Here is a 21,173-nt window from a genome sequence, read left to right as displayed (position 1 = left end):
TAGGAAGGCCAAAGCAGGGTTAGAGGGTTTGGGACTTCCATCCCCACCCCAATCTCCTAGTAGAGGGAAGGGCTGGTTTGATTGCCAATGGCCAATGATCAATCAATCATGCCTTAGTAAGGAGGCCTTCATAAAGAGCCCAAAGGACAGAATTTCTAGAACATTCCAGAGCTGCACAGATGGAAGTTCCTGGAGGGTAGATCCTCTGAGAGGGCCTAGCAGCTCTTTGCCCTTCCCCTATACTTCACCCCGTGCATCTCACTATCTGTATTCTTTTTGATACACTTTATAATAGACAAGTACATGTAATCATCTCACCAAGTTCCAGGAACTGCTCAAGCAAGTTAATAAACCTGAGGATGGGATCGTGGGAGCCCCCATTGATACATAATTAGTCAAAAGCCAGGTAAAACCATCTGGGGCTTGTGACTGGCATCTGAAGTGTGTGCAGTCTTGGGGACAAACCTCAACCTAAGCCCATCTCACCCCGTGCCCCACCGTGTGATGTCTACCTCTGGGTGGACAGTGTGAGAACTGAATTGATCAAGGATACCCACTGACAAGGCTGAAGCAGCATGATACTGGGGAGAAGTCCCCACAGACTTGGAGAAGTTGTCTGTGTTGATATTGGGGCATGGGAGTGTGGGAGTGTTTGTGTGGGCGAGGGACACTTCAGTTCCACTCCCTAGATCAAAGATGAAGACAACGCCCCCCCACATCCGCCCTGCAGACCCAACTCTCCATGTCAAGGTTAAACCAGGAAGGGCAAGGAGGATCAAACTCCCAAGCATTTGCATTCCCATGCCTGAGCAGTCTATGCACAGTGCCAAACCATTTGGGGGAAGGGCCACAAGGGGGAGGTGTAAGTTTCTTGCTAGCCAGTCACCCCATCCTATTGGACAAAACCCCAAATTCAGATAGGCTTTTGGCCTAAGATGCATCGTCTCCACCTGGGCAGATGGTTTTATCTAAGTCACCACCTTGTATCTTGAGTTGTACTTATGCTTTGCTATTTCTTCATGGTTCTTTTTCTTTTTTCTTTTTTGTCAGTCGTGGGACTTGAACTCTGGGTTTGGGCGCTGTCCCTGCACTCTTCAGCTCAAGGTGAGCGCTCTACCACTTGAGCCACAGCACTACTTCCGGTTTTCTAGTGGTTTATTGGAGATAAGAGTCTCATGGATGTTCCTGCCCGTGTTGGCTTTGAACCACGATCCTCAGATCTCAGCCTCCTGAGTAGCTAGGATTACAGGCGTGAACCACCGGCACCCAGTTGTTCATGGTTCTTTTGCCACACCTGAGCAGCATCTTAATTTTAGATGCTGTATACAAGAGCTGAGGAACATCTGGAATATCCTAAACCATTAGTTACAAGAGCAGAAAGGAAATGTTTGTATTTCCAACATAGACTATAAGAACATATTTGTAAATAGCTAGCAAAGGACTTTTTATCTGGAACATGTGTGTGTGTGTACACACACACACACACACACACACACACACACACACACACACACACACACACACACACACACACACATATATTAATGCTCCAAACTTAATATTTAAAAGGCAATACATTCAATCAGAACATGGCAACAGGCAGGCTTCTCACCATACCTGTGGCAGAACTACATGAAAAGATACTTCACTTTGCTAGCCACTAGGGATATGCAAATTAAGCCATGATGAGATGTCATCCTGCACCTTTAGAAGGGATAAGATTCTGATTCTGACAGTACTTCTATTTCCTGTTCCTACCATAGCAGATTAACAAAAAGTGCCTTAGATGGGCGCTGGTGGCTCATGCCTGTAATCCTGGCTGCTCAAGAGGCTGAGATCTGAGGGTTGAGGTTGTCACATTCTTATCTTCAAAAAGTCCTGGTAAGACTCTTATCTCCAGTTAATCTCTCAAAAACTAGGAATAGTGCCAAGACTAAAAGTGGTAGATCATAGCCTTGAGCAAAAGAGCTCAGGGACAGGGCCCAGAGCCTGAGTTCAAGCCCTACAACTGACACCAAAAAAAAAAAAAGAAGAAAAGAAAAAGAAAAGAAAAAAAGAAATGTCAATGTCTTAAAAAAGCACCAATTCACTAGGTGCTACTGGCTCATGCCTGAAATTCTAGCTACTGAGGAGGCTAAGATCTGAGGACTGAGGTTTGAAGCCAGCCCAGGCAGAAAAGTCAGGGAGATTTTTCCAGTGAACTAGCAAAAAGCCAGAAGAGGATGTGTGGTTCAAGTGGTAGATCACCTGCCTTCAGTAGAAAAAGCTAAAAATAAGCACAAGGCTTTTAAGCCCTGGCACAAAAAAGCAAGCAAACAAACAAACAAAACAAAAAACCCAAGACACAGTACCAATTCATTATATTACAGTCTTAAAGAAGTAAAAAATGGGTTTCTCAAGGGCCATGGGCACCATCCATCTTTGAAGCTACAATGGCAGCTTCCTCCCAGCGTCTCTCTCTGATCTGACCTTCCTGTCTCCTCTTCTTCATTGACAGACCAGGTAATTACATGAGAGCTACCCAGAGGTCCAGGTCAAGCAGTAAGCATCTTTAATTCCATCTCTAACAATGGATGGTTCTTCTCACTCAACATACTTCACAGGGTGAGGATCCAAGGTGGACATCCGAGAGGCTGTTATTCTATCACTGTACTGACAGAACTGGAGCTGGCTCAGGATGCAGGTGGGGAAGTGAAATGGTACAGCCCTCTGGGGAAACAATTTGATAGCTCTTGAAAAAGTCACACATGTACTTCACCGCATGACCCAGCTATTGCACTGCATTCCTGGGTATTTTAGGCCCATTTTTAAAAGAGGGGGGCACAAAAATGGAGGGACAAAGGGTAAACAAATGAAGCAGTGATACTGTTGAACTTGTGGGTGGAGACAGGAGGGAAAAATTGGGAGAAAGAGCGAGGGAAGGGATAACACTAAGAAGAAATGTACACTTTACCTGACTTATGTAACTGAAACCCCTGTTTATCACCTTTATTATAACAATAACATATAGTAATGATTTTTTTTAAAAGCCAGGTACTTGTGGTTCATGCCTGTAATCCTAGCTACTCAGGAGGCTGAGATCTGAGGATCCCAGTTCAAAGTCACCCCGGGCAGGAAACTGTAAGACTTATCTCCAATAAACCACTCAGAAAACCGGAAGTTGGACTGTGACTCAAGTGGTAGAGCGCTAGCCTTGAGCTGAAGAGCTGAGGGACAGCACCCAGGCCCAGAGTTCAAGCCCCACGACCAACAACAAACAAACCACAAGCCAGGCACCAGTGGTTCCTGCCTGTAATCCTAGCCACTCAGGAACCTGCATTCCAAGGGTCACAATTTAAAGCCATCACAGGCAGGAAAATTTGTGAGACTCTTATTTCCAATTAAACATCAAAAAGCTAGAAGTAAAGCTATGGCTCAAGTGGTAGTGCAAAGAAGCTCAGGGAGAGCACTCAGGCCATGAGTTCAAGCCCCAGGATTGGCACGCGCACACACATACACACACCTATGTGTAAATATCCATAGCAACTTTATTTGGGATGGACAAAGGTTGGAAACTACCCAAATGTCCTTGATGGGTGGATGGTTTAACAAATGTGGTGCATCCATATTCTTGGCATGCTATTCAGTAAGAAAAGGAATGAGCCAGAATGCACATGACAACTTGAATGAACTTCAGGGAAATTATGGTGTGTGAAAAACCAATTTAAAAAGAGATATCCTATATAATTCCTCTTATATAACATGCATGAAGCAGTGCACTCAAGGAAGGAGAGCAGATTATGTTCTGCAGCGATAGAGGTGGGGGCCTGGGAAAAGAAATGACAGAGGTCCGGCACAAAAGGTCAAGTCTGCAATACTCAGGAGACTGAAGTTCAAGGCCAGACAAGGAACAAAAGTTCCTGAGACTCCTCCTCATTCAATGGCTGCACCTGATGAATCACTGTCATCCTCAGTGATCAGGAAAATAATAAGAGGATCGTAGTCCAGGCCTGCCCAGGCACAGTGGCTCATACCTATAATCCTAGCTACTTTAGAAGGCTGAGATCTGGCAATTCTAGTTTGAAGCAAGTCCAGGCAGAGAAATCCTAGTTCAAGTGGTAGAGTGCTTGCTTAATACGATGAGGCCCACAGAGCCATGAGAGAACCTTGCAGTGACCAAACACTTCAGTATCTTGCTGTGGCAGCAGTTCCATGGAGTTGTAGGGGGTGAGGCAGCATCACAGGCACACACAAGAGAATACGGAGTGGGTGGAATGGTGGAATCATCCACTGCCATGCCAAGGAGGCTGGGGCATATTTAAAACTGCCTGTGCTTCACTATTTCAAAATAAATTGAAAATAAATCCCCCCAAATCATCCAGGATTATTTTTCAAACAAGTGAAAGCCAACCTTGGTGGGCTATGAAGGTCAGGCTTAGACAAGCCCCTGTGTTCTTTGGCTTTTTGGATAAAGGCCCCAGAGGTGAGAGGCTGAGGTGCTCTTCCTCCCACTATTCCTTTCTGCTCAGCTTCTGACCTAGCTTCTCCTCCTCCTGTGTCCCACATCTCAGAACCTCCACTACCACCACACACACACTGCAGGGGCCCTCCATGCCCTTCAAAGAACCCACCCTCAACTGGCCATTCCTGGCTGTCTGTAGCACCCCCCACTCCTGCGGAAGATTCCCCGTGACAGTTTCCTTGGGAGGGAGGTCCTGACTGCCTGTCTCTGAGGATCTGGGCACCTTCCCTCACAACCTCTAATTTCTCTCAATTCAGAGCTGCAGCCAAGCAGGCCAGACTATCTGCAGATCCACCTAGGGTGCTACCCAGACCTTGAATGCTCCCCATGGTGGGCAGTAGGGAGCAGTAGGGATTGTGGAACTCAGCCCTGCCACCTGCAATAGCCACCTTTCTCTTCAGCAGGACCCACCAAGCAAAGCACATCCTGGGCTCCCCACTTTTTGAAGAAACTAGAAAACTAACAATAGAGTCCTTATAAAATCTTTTTGTCTTTTTTGGAGTTTGAACACATAGGGTTTAACACTTGCTATGCAGTACTGTCCCTCTGTGTGTAGTGGCCCCTTGAGTATCCCTCTGCCCTGTCCCTGCTGGCCTCTCAACCTCGAACCAATCTAGCCCTTAGTAGCTCACTCAAACTGAGTGACAGGCATGGATTCTGGTTCTGTATCCAGGACTGGGGGGGGGGGGGAGTCTACAGAGGTGGACCTGAGGGTCAGTTCAGAGGGCAGCTGGCATGGCAGACAGCTGACGGGTGCTGCTCGAGGCCACCCTGTGCTGCTTCTCGGAACTTCAGTGGAGGATTCCATGGAGCTGGTGCCTGTGTTCCTGCATGTTTGTCCCAGATGATGCCCTCTCTGCTCCTTCCGCTTGGTCCTAGCTCGGTATCCATCTGCCTGGTTTGGGGCAATGGCTTGCTGCACAACTGCAAACTTGATTTATCTAAGAAGGGCTATAGATCCTCACATCGGCTTTTCCTCACTGTAGGCAGGATTCTCTCTCACCACTGATGCTTGCCCTGGGCTATGTTAGGGCTAGAGGTGCCAAATGTCTCTGGGCTTGGTGGCCCCTCCCTGAAGGGGAAGGGCAGGTGGCAGGTAGATGGCTTCATGTTGGTGTGGAAACATGAGGTACCTGCAAGAGTCCTGGTTCCAGTGGTTTGGTAAAGGATTAGGATAAGAGAACTCAAGGGGAAGAAGAGGGAAGCCCAGAGCGCAGGGCCAGAACACTCTCATGGGCCGGGGTGGTGGAGACAATCCCACATCACAGTCAGTGAGGGGGTGTGGAATAGTGTGGAAGGTGAACACCAGTGAGGGGTCCATTGGGACATGATTCCTTTTTCTGGATCTTACCACATGACTTTTGCATGTGACTGACTCTGCCTTAAGGTTCTAGAGTACTAAAAGCTCAAGGGGTGGTTCTTGATAATGACATAAAGCACTATTAAGGATGCTGAGAAACAGTGCCAGGGTACCCAAGTCCCCACTACTACACCTGGAAAGAGCCAGCCCAGGAGACAGGTAGGGCTTAGGTATTGGGGAGTCCAGAGGCCATTTAGGACCACTTAGTGTCAGCTATGCCTATTAGGCCCTAAGGAGCGAATATGTGTGTACCCCCACATACTCCCCAACAATGGTGCCCTGTGATGGAAGGGGTAGGGAATTATCAGTTCAGGGCTGGTGAATTTCACCACAGGGGCATGAAATTAATTCCTGTCTGTTCTGGAGGTGGCCACATATGAAGAGGCAGAGGGCAGGTGGATGAAGGTACCACAGTAGACTGCTGAGCCCTGGGCACACTTTACTCCCAGAACATTGACTAAGGGGCACGAATTCATGACCTGGCACCATGGACGCTTGTAGGACAGCAGCACTGGCCAACTCCAGATGAAACCTCCTACCCCTTGCCAATCTCCCGCCCCTGATGCGGAGCTTTGTCTAGTCCCCTCCAGACCTCTGCAGACCCCCACAAAGTGCTTGGAGCTGTTCTGCCTGGACAGCCAGACGGATGACTCACTCACACCGAGCTCAAGCCTGCTTGCTGTCAGGCTTAGAAATGTTACTCCGAGGCAACAAAGGCCTTCTCGGCACTGTCAGCCAGAAATAAGTGGTCACCCAGGGCTACTGGAACAATCTCTGTTCACAACCTCTTCCCTCAGGGCCATTTTCTTTGAGTTCCTGTGGGGAGGGAAGGGGGCATACAGGCAGGCTGGCCCCCAAACAGCTGATTGGGAGCTGGGTCCATACAAGCAGCCAATGGGGAGCTGAATATCCACAGGAGCACAGTTAGCTTCATCAGGGGCCACTGCTGGATCAAGATGGCCCCTGAACACAGCTTCCTGGAAGTTGTGCTTCCTCCACAGACCCAGGACTGGAGCAGGTTCCCTTCCCAGCAGTGGAGCCTCCACTTTCCCAGTCTTTGCCTTTGGTGTTCTCTCCTCACTGTGGCCCTACCTCTTACTTCCATAAGTAGCAGCCCCTTACATTTTTCTAATTTGGGGAGGGGAAGGGAAATAACAAAATGCTGAAATAAGGATACAGGATGACCCACTGTAACAACAAGATGTACAAGACACTATGTTGAAAACGAACTTTACAACTTGGGGGAGGGGGAGGAGCTGAGGAGGTGGGGAAGAAAGGGATGGTAGGGGAAAATCAAAGGAGGGGTAATAATGCTCGATAGGAAATGGACTCATTACCTTGCTCATGTAACTGTAACCCCTCTGTACAGTATCTTTACAGTAAAAAAATATATAAACGTTGGGGAGAGGGGACATGGGAGGGGAAAAACTGGGAGAGAATGAGGGTGTGACATTGTTAAAAAGAAATGTACTCATTACCTGATTTATGTAACTATAATAAAGATTTTTAAAAAAAGTAGCCCCTGACTGCAGCAAGGAGTTGGGGAGCAGCACTCCTGCCCTGACCAGTGGTCACTAAGGCTGCACCTGGGCTGCTGAGGGATTTAAAGAATGAACGATTGGGGAATCCTCCCTATGCCATTCCTATTCAACAAGGAGCTGCAGAGTATCCAGCCTAGGCCAGTGTGAGGCAGTTCTAATAAGCCATCTACTAGTACTAGGGCCTAAGAAGGCTTTTTAGTGACCCCAGCCCTGCCACTTACCTGTCATGGTGCCAAAGAGCATGTACCGTAGCCAGGACCATACCTGGGGTAGCTGGTCTTGCTTTTTAAATCTAGAGGAAAGCAAGGTGCTTGAGCTCAACAGAAGGGACCGGGGCAACTCCATTCAGTACCCTAGTCATCTCAGAGCAGCAGGTACCAGGCTGTGGCACCCCATGGAACCACAGCCACACAGCTGGGGAAGTCCTTTGCTTCTGTGACTAGCATGAGCAGTTGGACCAAACTGGAGGCCTTGTCTACTCTGGCAAAAAACCCTAGGGCTGGCCAGGCACTGGTGTAATTCCAGCTACTCAGGAGGCTGAGATCTGAGGATCACAGTTTGAAGCCAGTCTGGGTTCCATCCATGGGGCTCTTACCTCCAATTAACCACCCTAAAGCTGGAAGTAGAGCTAAGGCTCAAGTAATAGAACACTAGGGTTTGAGCAAAAACTCAGGGACAGTATCCAGAGCCTGAGTTCAAGTTCCAGGACTGGCATAAAAACAAAAACAAAAACAAGGGGCTGGGAAGGTGGCTCAGTGGTAGAGTGCTTGCCTTGCATGCATGAGGACCTGCGTTCGACTCCTCAGCACCACATAAGCAGAAAAAGTCAGAAGTGGTGCTTGGCTCAAGTGAAAGAGTGCTAGCCTTGAGTTAAAGAGCTGAGGGAGAGTTCAGGCCCCACGACCAACTGGGAAGGACAGGAAGCCTGCCAGGGTTACCTCTCAGTTTAGGTGTCTTTCCTGCTAGTAGTCATCAGACCTTCTATAGGGGAAGGGGTTTGGGGCTCACTCTGCTGGAGGCCATACACCTGAAAGTGGCCTTACAAATCCACCTGTGGGTGCACCCACCAGCCAGGATTATGTGTGATCTCCTATTCACCTGCATCCTTGCTGGCACATACCAGGATGCATTTATCTAGCAACTCCAGAAGATAAAGCTACAATGATCCTGACAGGCCATTGCAAACCAGGACCACCGTCCACAGCCTGTGTCTCAGTGCCTCCATTCTGCAGATTAACCCTTCAGCCATCCCAGAATGACACAAGAAACACAGGATTCCCAAGGATGTACTGATCCTTGGCTCTGGTCATCTCTAGCTGGGGAAAGCAGAGCTGAGTCTGTGGTAAGCCAGCGTGTCTTCCCTGGAACAAGGCCCTCTGCGAAGTGATGGGCAGCTGACCCCCAACTCCCTCCACACTGCAAGTTTAAAGATGTTAGGGTACTCTCTTCCTGTTCAACTTTCCTTGGAAGAGACATACCCAAGAAAATAAGTATGACTTGGCTAATGAGCTGAGTCTGCAAGCAAACATGATTCTTCTCACCCTTGAGACAGTGATTGCGTCCTCCATCTTAAGTAGGACTGATAGGTGACCTGGACTTTCAGACCTCATCCACAGATGTCTGGCACCCGGCAGATGCTCCAGGCCTGCAGGCCAGCTCCAATACCTACCACTACCCTTCAGGCAGACAATGACATCAGCCTTGGCTGATTCCAGGGAGGCCCATTTGGGGGAACACCAAACTCTGTACCCCAATCCCCACTGCACAGGCTGCAAGGCCTCTGACCGCAGGAGAAGAAGCTTATCAGGGACTGGTGGGGCTCTGTGCTAACAACTTCATGCTTTTTATTCAAAGAAGCCATCCCAGTCCTTGTTGTGGGCTGCCAGCTGGCCCACTAGGGGAGCAGATTTGAGGTGGGGTGAGGGTCTGTTCCCCAAGAGCACTGTGTTCTGGCCAGTGAGTTCCCTGCACAGCAGCTGCCGCCTCCTGGACACATTTCCACACTCTTTGGGAGCACATTATTGAAGATGCCTCTCCCTCTGGAGGGTTTTTTCTGGCCCTGGGAATTTTCTGGGCAATTAATTCCAGCTAGCCTTTTAGGGATTCACTATCAATACTTCTTGCACCCCCAGGTCCTCCCCAGAGAGCAAGCCAGTGAGAAGGCTCTCCCTGGTATGGGGTGAGGGACAGATGACAGCTCAAGGGGATGTAAGTCAGCTGTGGGCTAGTGGGAGAAGGTGGTTCCAGTGGGGGTGTTTAGAATTCTGTGCTTACCCTGAGCCCATTTGAAGTGAGTGATATAAGATCTACATGAAAAGCATACAGGATTTCTTAAAGCTATGCAGTCTTACCAGGGCTTTCAGGCCCTGGGAAAGGAAACAATTCCCATTGGTGCTGGCTGGGCACAGAAGCCTGGGGCCTCTGAGCTAGAAACCATGGGTAATGACCACTTCACACAGGTTGGCATACACACGGCAAATGTCACACAAAGACCCAGAACTGCTTAAATACAGATTTATTGCAAACCAACACTGAGGAGCCGAAGCAGCTTTGCAGGCTGGACACCCCATTCTCCTGGGTCCCTGGACAAGGGGGACGAGACACCCCGCTCTCCTCAGACCTCAGTTGGCAGGACTTAGTGGCCAAACTGCAGCTGCTGTGTCTAAAAAGAGAAAACAGGCAGTGTGCCAGCTCTGATGGCTGGGCAGTCCCAGGGCAGTGTCTCAGGGCAGGTAATCATTAACAGGCTTGTTGGAATTAAGCCATGCCAGGACTGAGCACACAGGTGTGGGACCCCCACAATCATACCATGCACTGCAATATGGCACAGTGGCTACTCCTGCCACGTCCCCCTCCCAGTTACTCTTCCTCGGCACTGGTTTCTTGTTTGTTAAACAGGGAAAGAAGTGGGAAGAAATGTAACACAGAAAATAATACCAGGCACAAGGAAGAGAAGTCATAGGAGTGAACGACTGAAAGCCAAACAAAAAGCACAGGGCTCCTACACTCTACCAGTCCTTCTGGAAGACCACCTGCAGGGTGGAGCTTGGGGCAGGCCAAGTAGGGGATTACGGAAGAGAGACCACACACACACACACATACACCATGAGACCACTGAACACACACACACACACACACACACACACACACACACACACACACACGAGACCACTAGGGGACTATTGGGAGAAAAAACACACACACACACACACACCATGACTACTATTGGGAGAAAAAAAAAACACACACACACACCATGACTACTGGGAGAAAACACACACACACACACACACACACACACACACACACACCATGAGACCACTAGGGCACTACTGGGAGAAAACACACACACACACACCCCATGAGACCACTAGGGGACTATTGGGAGAAAAAAACACACACCCACACACACCATGACTACTGGGAGAAAACACACACACACACACACGCACACACACACACACACAGACACACACACAGACACACACACACACACACACACACACACACACACCATGAGACCTCCTTTTGTTAGGTGAGGCAGTATGAAAATCCCAGGATCTTGATGACAACTTTGTGGGACCACTGTGGGTGACACAATTCTGCTCCCTGAAGCTAAGACATTAGAGGCCTCACCAGCTCGGAGAGGAGGATTTGTGGCTCTCTTCTATGACAGTCAGTACATGTGTGGACCCACAGTAGTATATACTTCTCCCAAGGGCTGTCACCCATCACCATAAACCAGAAATTTATGCCCAGGTGACTGCAGTGAGCCAGGTGTTTATGCAGTTGATGGGACACCTGTGGAAGGATGTCCACTCTACCCTCCTAGACTGCTCCCCCAAACATTGGGCATTTGCAGGGCTGCTTCCCAAGAGCTGGATGTCTTGGCATTTGTAGGCTTTGACTCTCATGGCCTGTACATGGTGCCAGGGCACAGAGCCCTGTAGTGTGACCAAGGCTACACAGGTAACAGGCAATGCCAAGTGATGATGGCACTAGGCACAGTGAGGACTCCTGTGAGCAGCTGGGGCACCTAGGCCATGCCCCTTTATCATATCTCCACACCTTAGTTTGGTGTCAGTAAGCAGCTTTGGCTCAGGGCCTCAAAAGATGGAAGGACGGGTGGGAGGTTAGTGGGTCGGTACTGGGGCCCCAGAGAACAGGTGGCTAGGCTGCAAGCTGTGAGGAGCAATCTGGTGCCAGCCACCAAGTCTTCACTGTCTTGGGCTCACCTGCAATGACACAGGGTACCCTCAAGCCTAGGAAGAAACTCTTTCCTCCTGAGGGCACCCAAATGTCAAGGCTGCTCAGGGTTCTGACTAACATGGTCTACCAACGGGCTGCAAGATATACTGTGGTCTTTGAGGGAGCTTGGGTCTTTGCACCAGCCCATGCTTTCATGCTGGACACTCAAAGAGGAGGTCTCATGGGGAGCAAGAATGCCATGCAGTGGTGGCCAGGCTCAGTCCACTTCAATGAGCAAAGCACAGGAACTGCAGCCAGACGGCACATGGCCTGGCCACACCTGGGTCTGAGCCTAGGCCTTAGAGCCTCTTCCCCATACCTTGAACATGCAAACAGGCCCCCCAGTTTCTGCTATGAGGTTGAGGCAAGTCAAGCACAGTTACTGCATGTGAACACACCCAGGAAGAGGTCAAAGGGCCAGGGGGTCCCACAGCAGCCCAGCAGCAGCTCCACTGCCATGCTCCACTTGCCCTCATGCTGGCACTGGGCCCCACCCAGGTCAACATGTCAAATTCTGCTTTCCCTGAGAGCCCTGCAATTCCCCACCCCCCAACCAGAACACAAGCAAGCAAACAGAATAGTGTCAACACAACAGCAAGCAGAGAGCACAGGAGGAAAGAAACGCTGCCTGCAGTGGCTGGTTGCTGTGGAGACAAAGCGTGTGCTCCCAGCATGTTGGGATGTGTCCTTCCTGCATTTTAAACACCCTCCTTCAGTGCTGCCCACAGAGGCTGCCAGAGCTGGCCCTGCACCTTCTCTGGGACCGTCTGGAGGTGCAAGGTCAGTGTGGAAGGCAGGTTCACCCTTAAAAGAAATGATGGCTAGGGGTGAAGAAGACAAGCAAGTCCCTGGCATGCAGGGTGCTGAGGGGGATGGCTGAGGACAAGGCCTCAGCCCCCCTGCTGGCGAGGGTTTCCTTTCCTTCCGGTCATTAAAACTGCACAGCCCCTGGGGAGATGTTGAACATGGCTGGGTCGAATCGCTGGCCTCGGAAGGGAGAGCCTTCAGCGTCCCACCCCTTCTTCAGCATCTCATGGACTTTCTACAAATAGAAAATAGAGAAATTAAAGGGAATCACAACGCACTGCATGCTTTCTCTTAGAAAACACCGACTGTGGGCACAGAGCCATCCTGCTTCCTCTGGACTTGAGGACTCGCCTTGGCAGGACCAATTGGTGGGAGGCTCATACACCCTGGGCAGCTTATGCCAAGGGAAGTGCTGAGTGACTGCCAGTTCCTCCGTAATACTGTGCTTCCCACAGGCTGAATTTCTAGCCTTCCATCTTCTGTCTCCAGTAAATGCTAGCAGCTCTCCTTATGGTTCATCTTCTGCCCCCTTTCCACTAAGATGTCTGTACAAATCGCACACAGCCTATTAGGCCTACATTTTGCAAAGACATGTCTAAGATGCAGAGGGGGTACCCCAGCCCTGTGGGGACAATGACTAAGGTGTACAGAGGTGTGCCAGAACCCCCTTTTCATAGGAGGTCATTCTTGTCATTGAGAACTGCATCACCTGACAATCCAGGAGATGCAGAGGGAGAAACCTCACATGTCTGGTGGTCAGGAGAGAATCTGGCAGTCAGCAATGCCCCTCTGCTTCCTTGGGGAGCTGGTGGACTCAGCTGCTCCCAGCTTGTGGCTACTCTGCCACTGTCTAGCCTCCAAGATCAGGAATATACCAAAGGATGTACTCAAGGGAGGCATCTGTACCTAAGCTGGTGTGCTCTCCTTCTGCCTCCTTTGCTGCCACTGCAAGCATACCCCTTTCTTCCAACTATGAGAAACTGAAGAGACTAACTGGGTGTGTGGCCAGAGGTTACCACACAGAGCATCTATGGACTCTGCAGGAGACACCTCTGCAGACAGACACCTCTTCCTGCATCACAAGGCTAACAGAATCGAACACTGTGGAAAATTCCTAGTGCCTGATAAAGCTGCTGGAATCTGAATACCACAGCTTTTCCTTATATAAAATACAACTTTCCTGACAAGGGGGCTCTCTTCAAGGGGGCTCTTTTCCTAAGTAAAGCAGCAACAAACATATCAGACAGTTCATATTAGAAACTAATCCCTAACTTTGTATCAGTAACTCAGGTCAAAAACTAGGATGACTATTTGAGAAAAAGGCACTATAGTAGGATCTGAGCAAGGGACATAAACTGAGTGGCTAGGGGCATAGGCATGGCTGAAGGAAGCCACCTTCACACACCCCGGAAGGTCTAGTCTCTATCACACACAAGAATAAACAACTAGACAACCCTGACAGAGCCTGAGCCAGCTGAAGGACAAAGAATAGCTGTAGAGACTTGGTGGCTGGGTAGGGGCCCATTGTAGGAAGCCCAGAATGCAATAGTAAGACTACTAAACTCCATCTTACAATCGAGGGAACCAAGGGTGCCATGACTGGGGCTTAGACCTTTCTTAAGGCAAGAATGTGGAGACGGTGTTACTGGGTGTACCCAATTCAACCACAGGGCCAGTGACCACGTTGATGATGGCATCTGCCTGTGTGAAGTCATGGCGAATCCCATCAGCTCTAGGGATCCTAGACAGACACCTCTGCGTGCAGACTGAGCAACTGCACCTGTGTGCTCCAACCTTCCTTTCTAGATTAGAAAAACCTGCTCAAAGAAATTAGGGGGGAAAATGAAGAGTATTCAATTTGTTCACTCTGATAATAGGTGACCTCATAATGACTGCAAAGGCTTTAAAACAACAAGAGACATATTATCACTTTAAAACTAAAAAGCTTCAAAATATACAGCATCTGTGGCATTAGAAGCACAATTTGAAATGCTGGCAAATTTAGAAAACTCTGAGTTCACACCATAAATGGGCATCGATGCCAGAGCACGCTGGTAACTGTGACTGTGTGGATGCACACAGCAGATGGAGGCTGGCAGGAGAGCCTGGCCCTGCTTCCCTTCCCTCTGCACTAGTAAGTAGTAAGGTCTGGTAATCCTAGCAAGTAGCCTCCACTGCCCAGGTGACTCTCAGAGGACCACTCTGCCTAGAAGGACCAAGAGTCAAAAGGTGTTACTTGAGGCCACCTAAGGGCATGGACCCATACTTCCTGGTCTATTTAACAAGAAGAGCAGCTGGACATGCCCAGAGCTCACACCTATAATCTACCTACACAGGAGGCTGGGGTCTAAGGATCATGTTTCCAAGCCAGCCCAGGCAAAAAATTGCATGAGAATCTTATCTCCAATTAACCACCAAAAAACCAAAAGTGGAGCTATGGCTCAAAGGGTAGAGTGCCAACCTTGAGTGAAAAATCTCCCAGGCCCAAGAATTCAAGTCCCAGTAATGGGGGGAGGGAAAGGTGAGGGAGCTAAGAATATTTTACATGAAACTTCTAGGTGGTTTGCCTTCTCCTAGTTTGCCTGCTGCTGAAGGCCTTCCTGGGCCCCTGGCTTAGAGACACACATCCTTCAAGAGTCAGAATGAGGCCTGGCCCACAGCAAAATCAAAATAGTCTCAAAACAGAGATCTTTCCACTAGACTACAGCATCTTCCAGGTCCTTCCTAATTTAGGTTGTGGCTCAGGCCCTGCATTCCCCAGTGTTGGGTCACAGGCAGTGTGCATGTACCAAGCAGGGGCAAGCCCTCAATGGCATGCTGCCAGACTTTCTGCTCCACTCTGGTCTCTGCAGTATCCCAGAACCCAACAGGGCATCCCAGAAAGTATCAATAGATTCCCCCTCCAGGGTGGCAGGGCATAAGTGGTTGCATGCATGTAAATATGCAAGTGTACAGTGTACTACACAGTATTGTGTGCGACATCAATTCTCAATCCTTGAGGCTAGCCCATTCCAGGCTGGCAGTAAAGATGGTGTATAAGTTTGAAGACAGAACTTCCCAGAAGAGCCTCAGTTTTCCAGAAATGAAAAGGTCACCCTGTTCCTAGGTGTAGGTAGTAGGATGATTGGCCCTACCAGAATGAGGAGCCCTCAGACCTCCAGGAATGGAAAGACAAAGCAACCACTTCCTGCAACTGCCCATGGATAAGACTGCAGAGCAAGCCCTCCTAACAAGGACTAACCAGCACTGCTCCTAGAGGATATCAGTACAGAACACAAAGCAAGGGGAAGAGAGAAAAAAGGAAACAGGAAGCTAGGAGCCCCGTGTCCCAGTGCAGACCTTGCACTACTGGCAACCCCTAGACAAGTGACATTATTGCCTTCTTGTTCTGTTTTGACTTGTATGGCTCAAGTTCACATGGAACTTGAGCCAGAGATGAAAATATCTAGAATATTCTAGCTTTGCTCATTATCTTGTAGCTGGAATCTTTTTTTTTTTTTTTTTTTTTTTTTTTGCGGATCATGGGCCTGAACTCTGGGCCTGGGCGCTGTCCCTCAGCTCTTCAGCTCAAGGCTAGCGCTCTACCACTTGAGCCACAGCGCCACTTCCAGCTTTTGTCTTTTTGCTTATGTGGTGCTGGGGAATTGAACCCAGGGCCTCAGGCATGCAAGGCAAACGCTCTACCACTGAGCCACCTTCCCAGCCCTTGTAGCTGGAATCTAGAAGACCTTACTGTGGTTTAACAAATGCATTGGTGATTAAATTTTAGTGTTTCTATTTAAAAAAAAAAAAAAAGACAGTGGTAGCTTCTGGCGAAGACACAGAAAACCACTAGCCCTTGATTGGTTGGTCTACTCTTGGCACAGATTGCACTTCTAAAGAACATCTAGTGGGATCCTCTAACTTGCCCATGACACTAGCATGTGTTCATGCTCTCCAACAAAACTACTTTTTAACCCCTGAATATATCTCAGCCCATCTCAGAACACAGCACTGGACAAAGACATGGGGGTGGGCAAACAAATCAGGTCCCACTCCTATGGCAAAGGTGGCCACCGGCCAAGGCAGCATGGCTGGACCACTCTATTGATAGACTATGTCTATATGGTACGAGCATTCCACATTTCCCTTGCTGCCTACAAGGCCTTATGTCCTCTGTACCACACAGACCCTGCACAGATATTCTTTAAACTCACTGCCCTGAGGGGAAAGGGGCAAAGCTGAGAGGAGCATTCTCTCCCACAGAGGAAGGACCAGGAGCAGGCAAGGTCTGGAAAACAGAAAGGCCTATGACCAGAACTGGGATCAAATCCACCCTTATTGCTTGAGCTGCTGTGAGACCATGAACATACTCTAGGACCTTGAAATCTCTCTTATGAAAAAGGACCATCTTCCCAAGGGTTCTGTGCAAGGCTCACTGCCAGTCAGTCTACCCACCCTTACAAAGCGCATGCTCACCAGGTGCCCCTGGCATGGTAGAACCAGGGAAGGGAAGAGCACCCACACCAAACATAGGCTCCTTAACCTCGGGGGAGGGGGGGAGAGGGGCAGGTCTGAGAAGACAGACCATAGCAGCCAGCATGGCAGCATACCCCTGTGACATGTGAATGCCACCCTGGAGGACAAGGACTGGACAATCCACACAGCCATACAGGGAGGCTCCTGCCAGGGACAACAGGGATACCACTGAGTCTGAGCAGCTCTCTGGGGACTGGTCCCTGGTTGGTGCCCAGTCAGTGTGTGTCCTCAAACCATGGTGCAAAGTGAATGGACACTGGTTAGTAAGAAGAATCCTGTTCTCCCCCATAGCTACTCTCAGGATTATCAAAAGAGAAAGGAAGACCATATTTATCTAACCAGTCATTTCTTTTGTCATGGGATGACTGACCTGGGCACCCTGCAGGCCAGACTCACCCTCCCCCTGCAGCTCCTAATCCCCATTCACAAACATGCTTGTAGCTACCCCCTCTGCATCAGGCCAGCTGCCTGGCCCACCCCTCCACCATGAGGCCCAGGGAAGTCACACACATGTGAGGAATGGAGGCAAGAGCCATCAACTCTCTATTTTACCAAGTTGCTAGTGTGGGCAGGGCATAAGTCAATACTCTTGGGGTATTAGGGCTAGAATGTGGCTAGCTTATTGGTATGTCCCCGGTGACATGAGTGTGTAAGGCAGGGCGCTGGGCTGAAACCCGAGAGAGGACACAGAAGGCAGCAATGTGCCAAGGCCAAGTCAGAGCTGGCCCACCCACATACTGCCTCCCTGCTCAACCCACTCCTCTGATGTGAGTAGCCCTGTCACCAGCACAAATTGGACTGTAGTGATCATACCAGCTCATGGCTCTGTGGCTTGCCCTGTAGCTTCTGATGGTAGTCAAAGGTGAGCCTGTCCAGTACTGCCTGCTCCTCCTCGTCCACAGTGGCCATGGAGCGTTCCTTGTTGATCTTGTCGATGTCAATGGGCTCTTCCCCCTCCAGGATGGCACTCCACCAGTACTCACCCACCTTGCTCAGGCTCACCTGGAACAACAGGGGCAAAGATGGATATCGGGTTGGCAGGGGGCTGTATGGAAAGGTGTGTACCAGAGTCTCACAGGAGCTGCTATGTTGGGGGACACATTAGGAGAACTACATCCTGCAGGCACTTTGTCTTTCTTCAAGTTCCTGATCCTGAGGCAGAATAGTGCTCACCACAGATGCCTATCCTGTCCACACTCACTAGGAAGCTACTACTAAGAGATGGCCCATCCACCAGGATGCGGTTCTGGCACATCTCAGCCCGCTGCCTCCCTGTTATGCACAGTCTGTCTGTAGATAATGTTGTCAGGCTAGCCCTGCCCAGCTCTCTCAACTCCTTCTCTCATTAAAAAACCTTGCTGCCAAGAAGAGCCACACTTAGTCTCCTAGCTGAGAGGAAAAAAAAAAGAGAGAGAGAGATCCTATAAATTTGGTGGTTTAAAATTTTTTTAATGACTATTGAGATCTATATAGCATATATGGTTAGAACTTACAAGCCCTGTAACACATGATGTTAACAAAGGAAAAAACCCTCAGAGGCAAGCAGGGGAGGATCACCTTCAGTCAGCAGCTTGACACTAGACTACGGCTGCTTGTGGGCCTTTGTACACTACAAACCAGACATAACCCAACTTGATAGCTCATGAGCACAATGGAGAGGATTTTCTTGCATCGACCAGGAATGGGGAGGGTCTCACTCACAAGTCTACACAGCAGTGGGGACCAGGGCCTACCTCTACATGCTGTGTCCAGAAATGCACTTAGCAAATCCAACAAAATCAAGATGAGTTCTACACATTTTTTTTTTTCAGTTCAGCCTGGAATTTAGCTTTAAACTGCCACCCCTTCCTTGGCCTTCAAGGTACTAAGATTCCAGGAGTGTATCACCAAACCTGGCTCAGTCCTTGATTTTGCTATATATCCCAGGCCAGCACTGAACTGGAGACCTTTTCATCTTTGCTTTGTTGGTTTACAAGTGTGTATTCATACACTTGGCTACTAGGCTTTTAGACATGAGTTAAAAACATGTTAAGAACACACCAGAGGCTACAGTGCTAGTCTCAAAGACAGCCAGCTAGTTCACAGAGGTCATCCAGGTGTATCACTAATCTAGCCTGAGGAGATGGGAGCCACCTTTGTTTAAAAAAAAAATACTGGGCTGGGAAGGTAGCTCAGTGGTAGAGTGCTTGCCTTGCATGCACGAGGCCCTGGGTTCGATTCCTCAGCACCACATAAGCAGAAAAAAAAAGCCAGAAGTGGCACTGTGGCTCAAGTGGTAGAGTGCCAGCCTTGAGCTGAAGGGCTGAGGGACAGCACCCAGGCCCAGAGTTCAGGGCCCACGATCAGACCAAAAACAAACAAACAAACAAAAAAAAACTGATGAAATTGATATAACATTTATCCAAAAACAAACAATTCAAGGGTATCTAATACATTTCAATGGTAGGCAACCCTCCTCTTTGTTACCAAAACATTTTATCACCCTGAAGGAAGCTCTGTGCCCATTAGCAGTTGCTTCCTGTTTTATCCTTATTTCCAACCACCAAATGCCTCTCAGCCCCTGGCAACTATATTAATGAGTGTATATCCATAGATTTACACTCCATTTCATGCAAATGGAATCCTAAGATATGTCTTTTGGTATCTAGCTTAATTCACTATTTATAGAGTCCTGGAGGTTCATCCATACTGTAGCACGTGCCAGACCTTCCTCACTCCTTTCCAGGCTAAATCATGTTCCCTTGAATTAATGTACCATTTTCTATGTATCTAGTCATCTGCTGAAGGATTTTTGTCTCTACCTTTTGGCTATTATGAGTGATATTGCTATGAACACTTACATATTAATACTTGTTCGAGTTCCTGCTTTCAATTATTTTGAATATTTATGTGAGGATGGAACTGCTGAGTCACCTGGTGATTCTATTTAACTTTTAGAGAAACCACCAGATTGTTTTCCACAGTGACTGAGTAATTTCAGTCATACCAGCACTGACCAGGGTTCTGATTTCTCCATATTCCTGCTGACACTGTTGTTGTTCTCAAATGTGTGACTGGCATCTCTCCCCTAACAGGGTGGAGGCAGCAGTGGGCCTCTCACTGCCACCAAGGCACAGGCCAGCTTCAGGCTGAGGACCCAAGGTTTTAATAAAGGCCCAAGGTGTCATTTCATAAGTTTAGTGGATATTTACTTAGCACTAAGATTATCTTCTGATACCATACATGTGTGCGCTCTAACATGCATGCATCAGTACTGGGGCTTGAACTCAGGGCCTCTGTAACCCACCCCACACTCTTAGGAGCCCAGCTTCCCTTCCCTTCATCTCAGCCTGACATGAGTCATCCAGCTCGTCCATATCCATAATGATAATCCCATGGAATGATTGGATTCATTGGCTGGTGAGCTTGCTTCCCTTCCTGGAGCCTGATGCTCAGCCAGGCTATTATACGACGCAGGCAAACACATCTGTGTGTGGACATGTGAGTATTCCCAGGATTTGGCAATTAGGTAGGAAGCTGCCACAAGGATCTATATGTTTCTCCTTCTTGGCAAACACCAGTAGCACAGTGTGGGTGGGCACAGTGTGGGCAGGCACAGCATGTGTGCTCACTGCAGGCCTCATTGTGCACGTTCACAGTAGAGCAGGAGCACCAGGCCCACAGCTCCTCCAAGCCAGGCACTGTTAGACTCTTGGCAGCCATTCTCATGGGAGCAAGGTTTTTGTTTTGTCAGTCTTGGGCTTGAATACGAGGCCTGGGTGCTGTCCCTGAGCAGTTTTGCTCAAAGCTAGTGCTCTACCACTTTGAGCCACAGAGCCACTTGCAGTTTTATAGGGGTTAGTTGGAGATAAGTCTCGTGGACTTTCCTGCACAAGATGGCTTTGAACCAAGATCCTCGGATTTCAACCTCCTGAGTAGCGAGGATTACAAATATGAGCCACCAGTGCCCACCTAAGGGTGCAGTTTTGACTTCACTCCCCTAATTAGGCAACCTTGCCTATATGCTTATTGGATAGCATAAATATTTTTTATTTGGATATAACATACAGGCTGGGAAGGTGGCTCAGTGGTAGAGAGCTTGCCTTGGATATAACATACATGTTGTAAGGTAAGTCCAGATGGAAATAGGGGAGAACAATGGAAGGAATGGCATTGACAATGTGCACTATACTCATATCCTGTCATATGACACTATAAC

At 48.9% G+C, this 21,173-nt stretch overlaps 1 protein-coding gene across 3 annotated transcripts in view; it reads right to left on the bottom strand.

The window, feature by feature from the left end:
* Positions 1 to 9,900: 9,900 nt before the first annotated feature.
* Nudcd3 (NudC domain containing 3) overlaps positions 9,901 to 21,173 on the bottom strand; it is a 113,275-nt gene continuing 102,002 nt past the window's right edge. For 2 of the 3 annotated variants that reach the window (XM_070014563.1, XM_070014565.1), the window contains exons 5-6: positions 17,789 to 17,977; positions 9,901 to 12,692 (exon numbers count right to left, since the gene is read on the bottom strand). In XM_070014563.1, the coding sequence (XP_069870664.1) occupies positions 12,582 to 12,692; positions 17,789 to 17,977 (300 nt within the window). In that variant the 3' untranslated portion in view covers positions 9,901 to 12,581. The remainder of the gene's footprint in view (positions 12,693 to 17,788; positions 17,978 to 21,173) is intronic. The other variant, XM_070014564.1, reaches the window with a different exon arrangement.

The sequence above is a fragment of the Dipodomys merriami genome, unplaced genomic scaffold (genome assembly GCF_024711535.1).
Source record: "Dipodomys merriami isolate MVZ:Mamm:240054 unplaced genomic scaffold, mDipMer1.0.p SCAF_98, whole genome shotgun sequence".
NCBI classification, from domain to species: Eukaryota; Metazoa; Chordata; class Mammalia; order Rodentia; family Heteromyidae; genus Dipodomys; species Dipodomys merriami.
The sequence above is the reverse complement of the archived record's forward strand: the minus strand, read 5'-3'. Positions and strand labels throughout refer to the sequence as shown.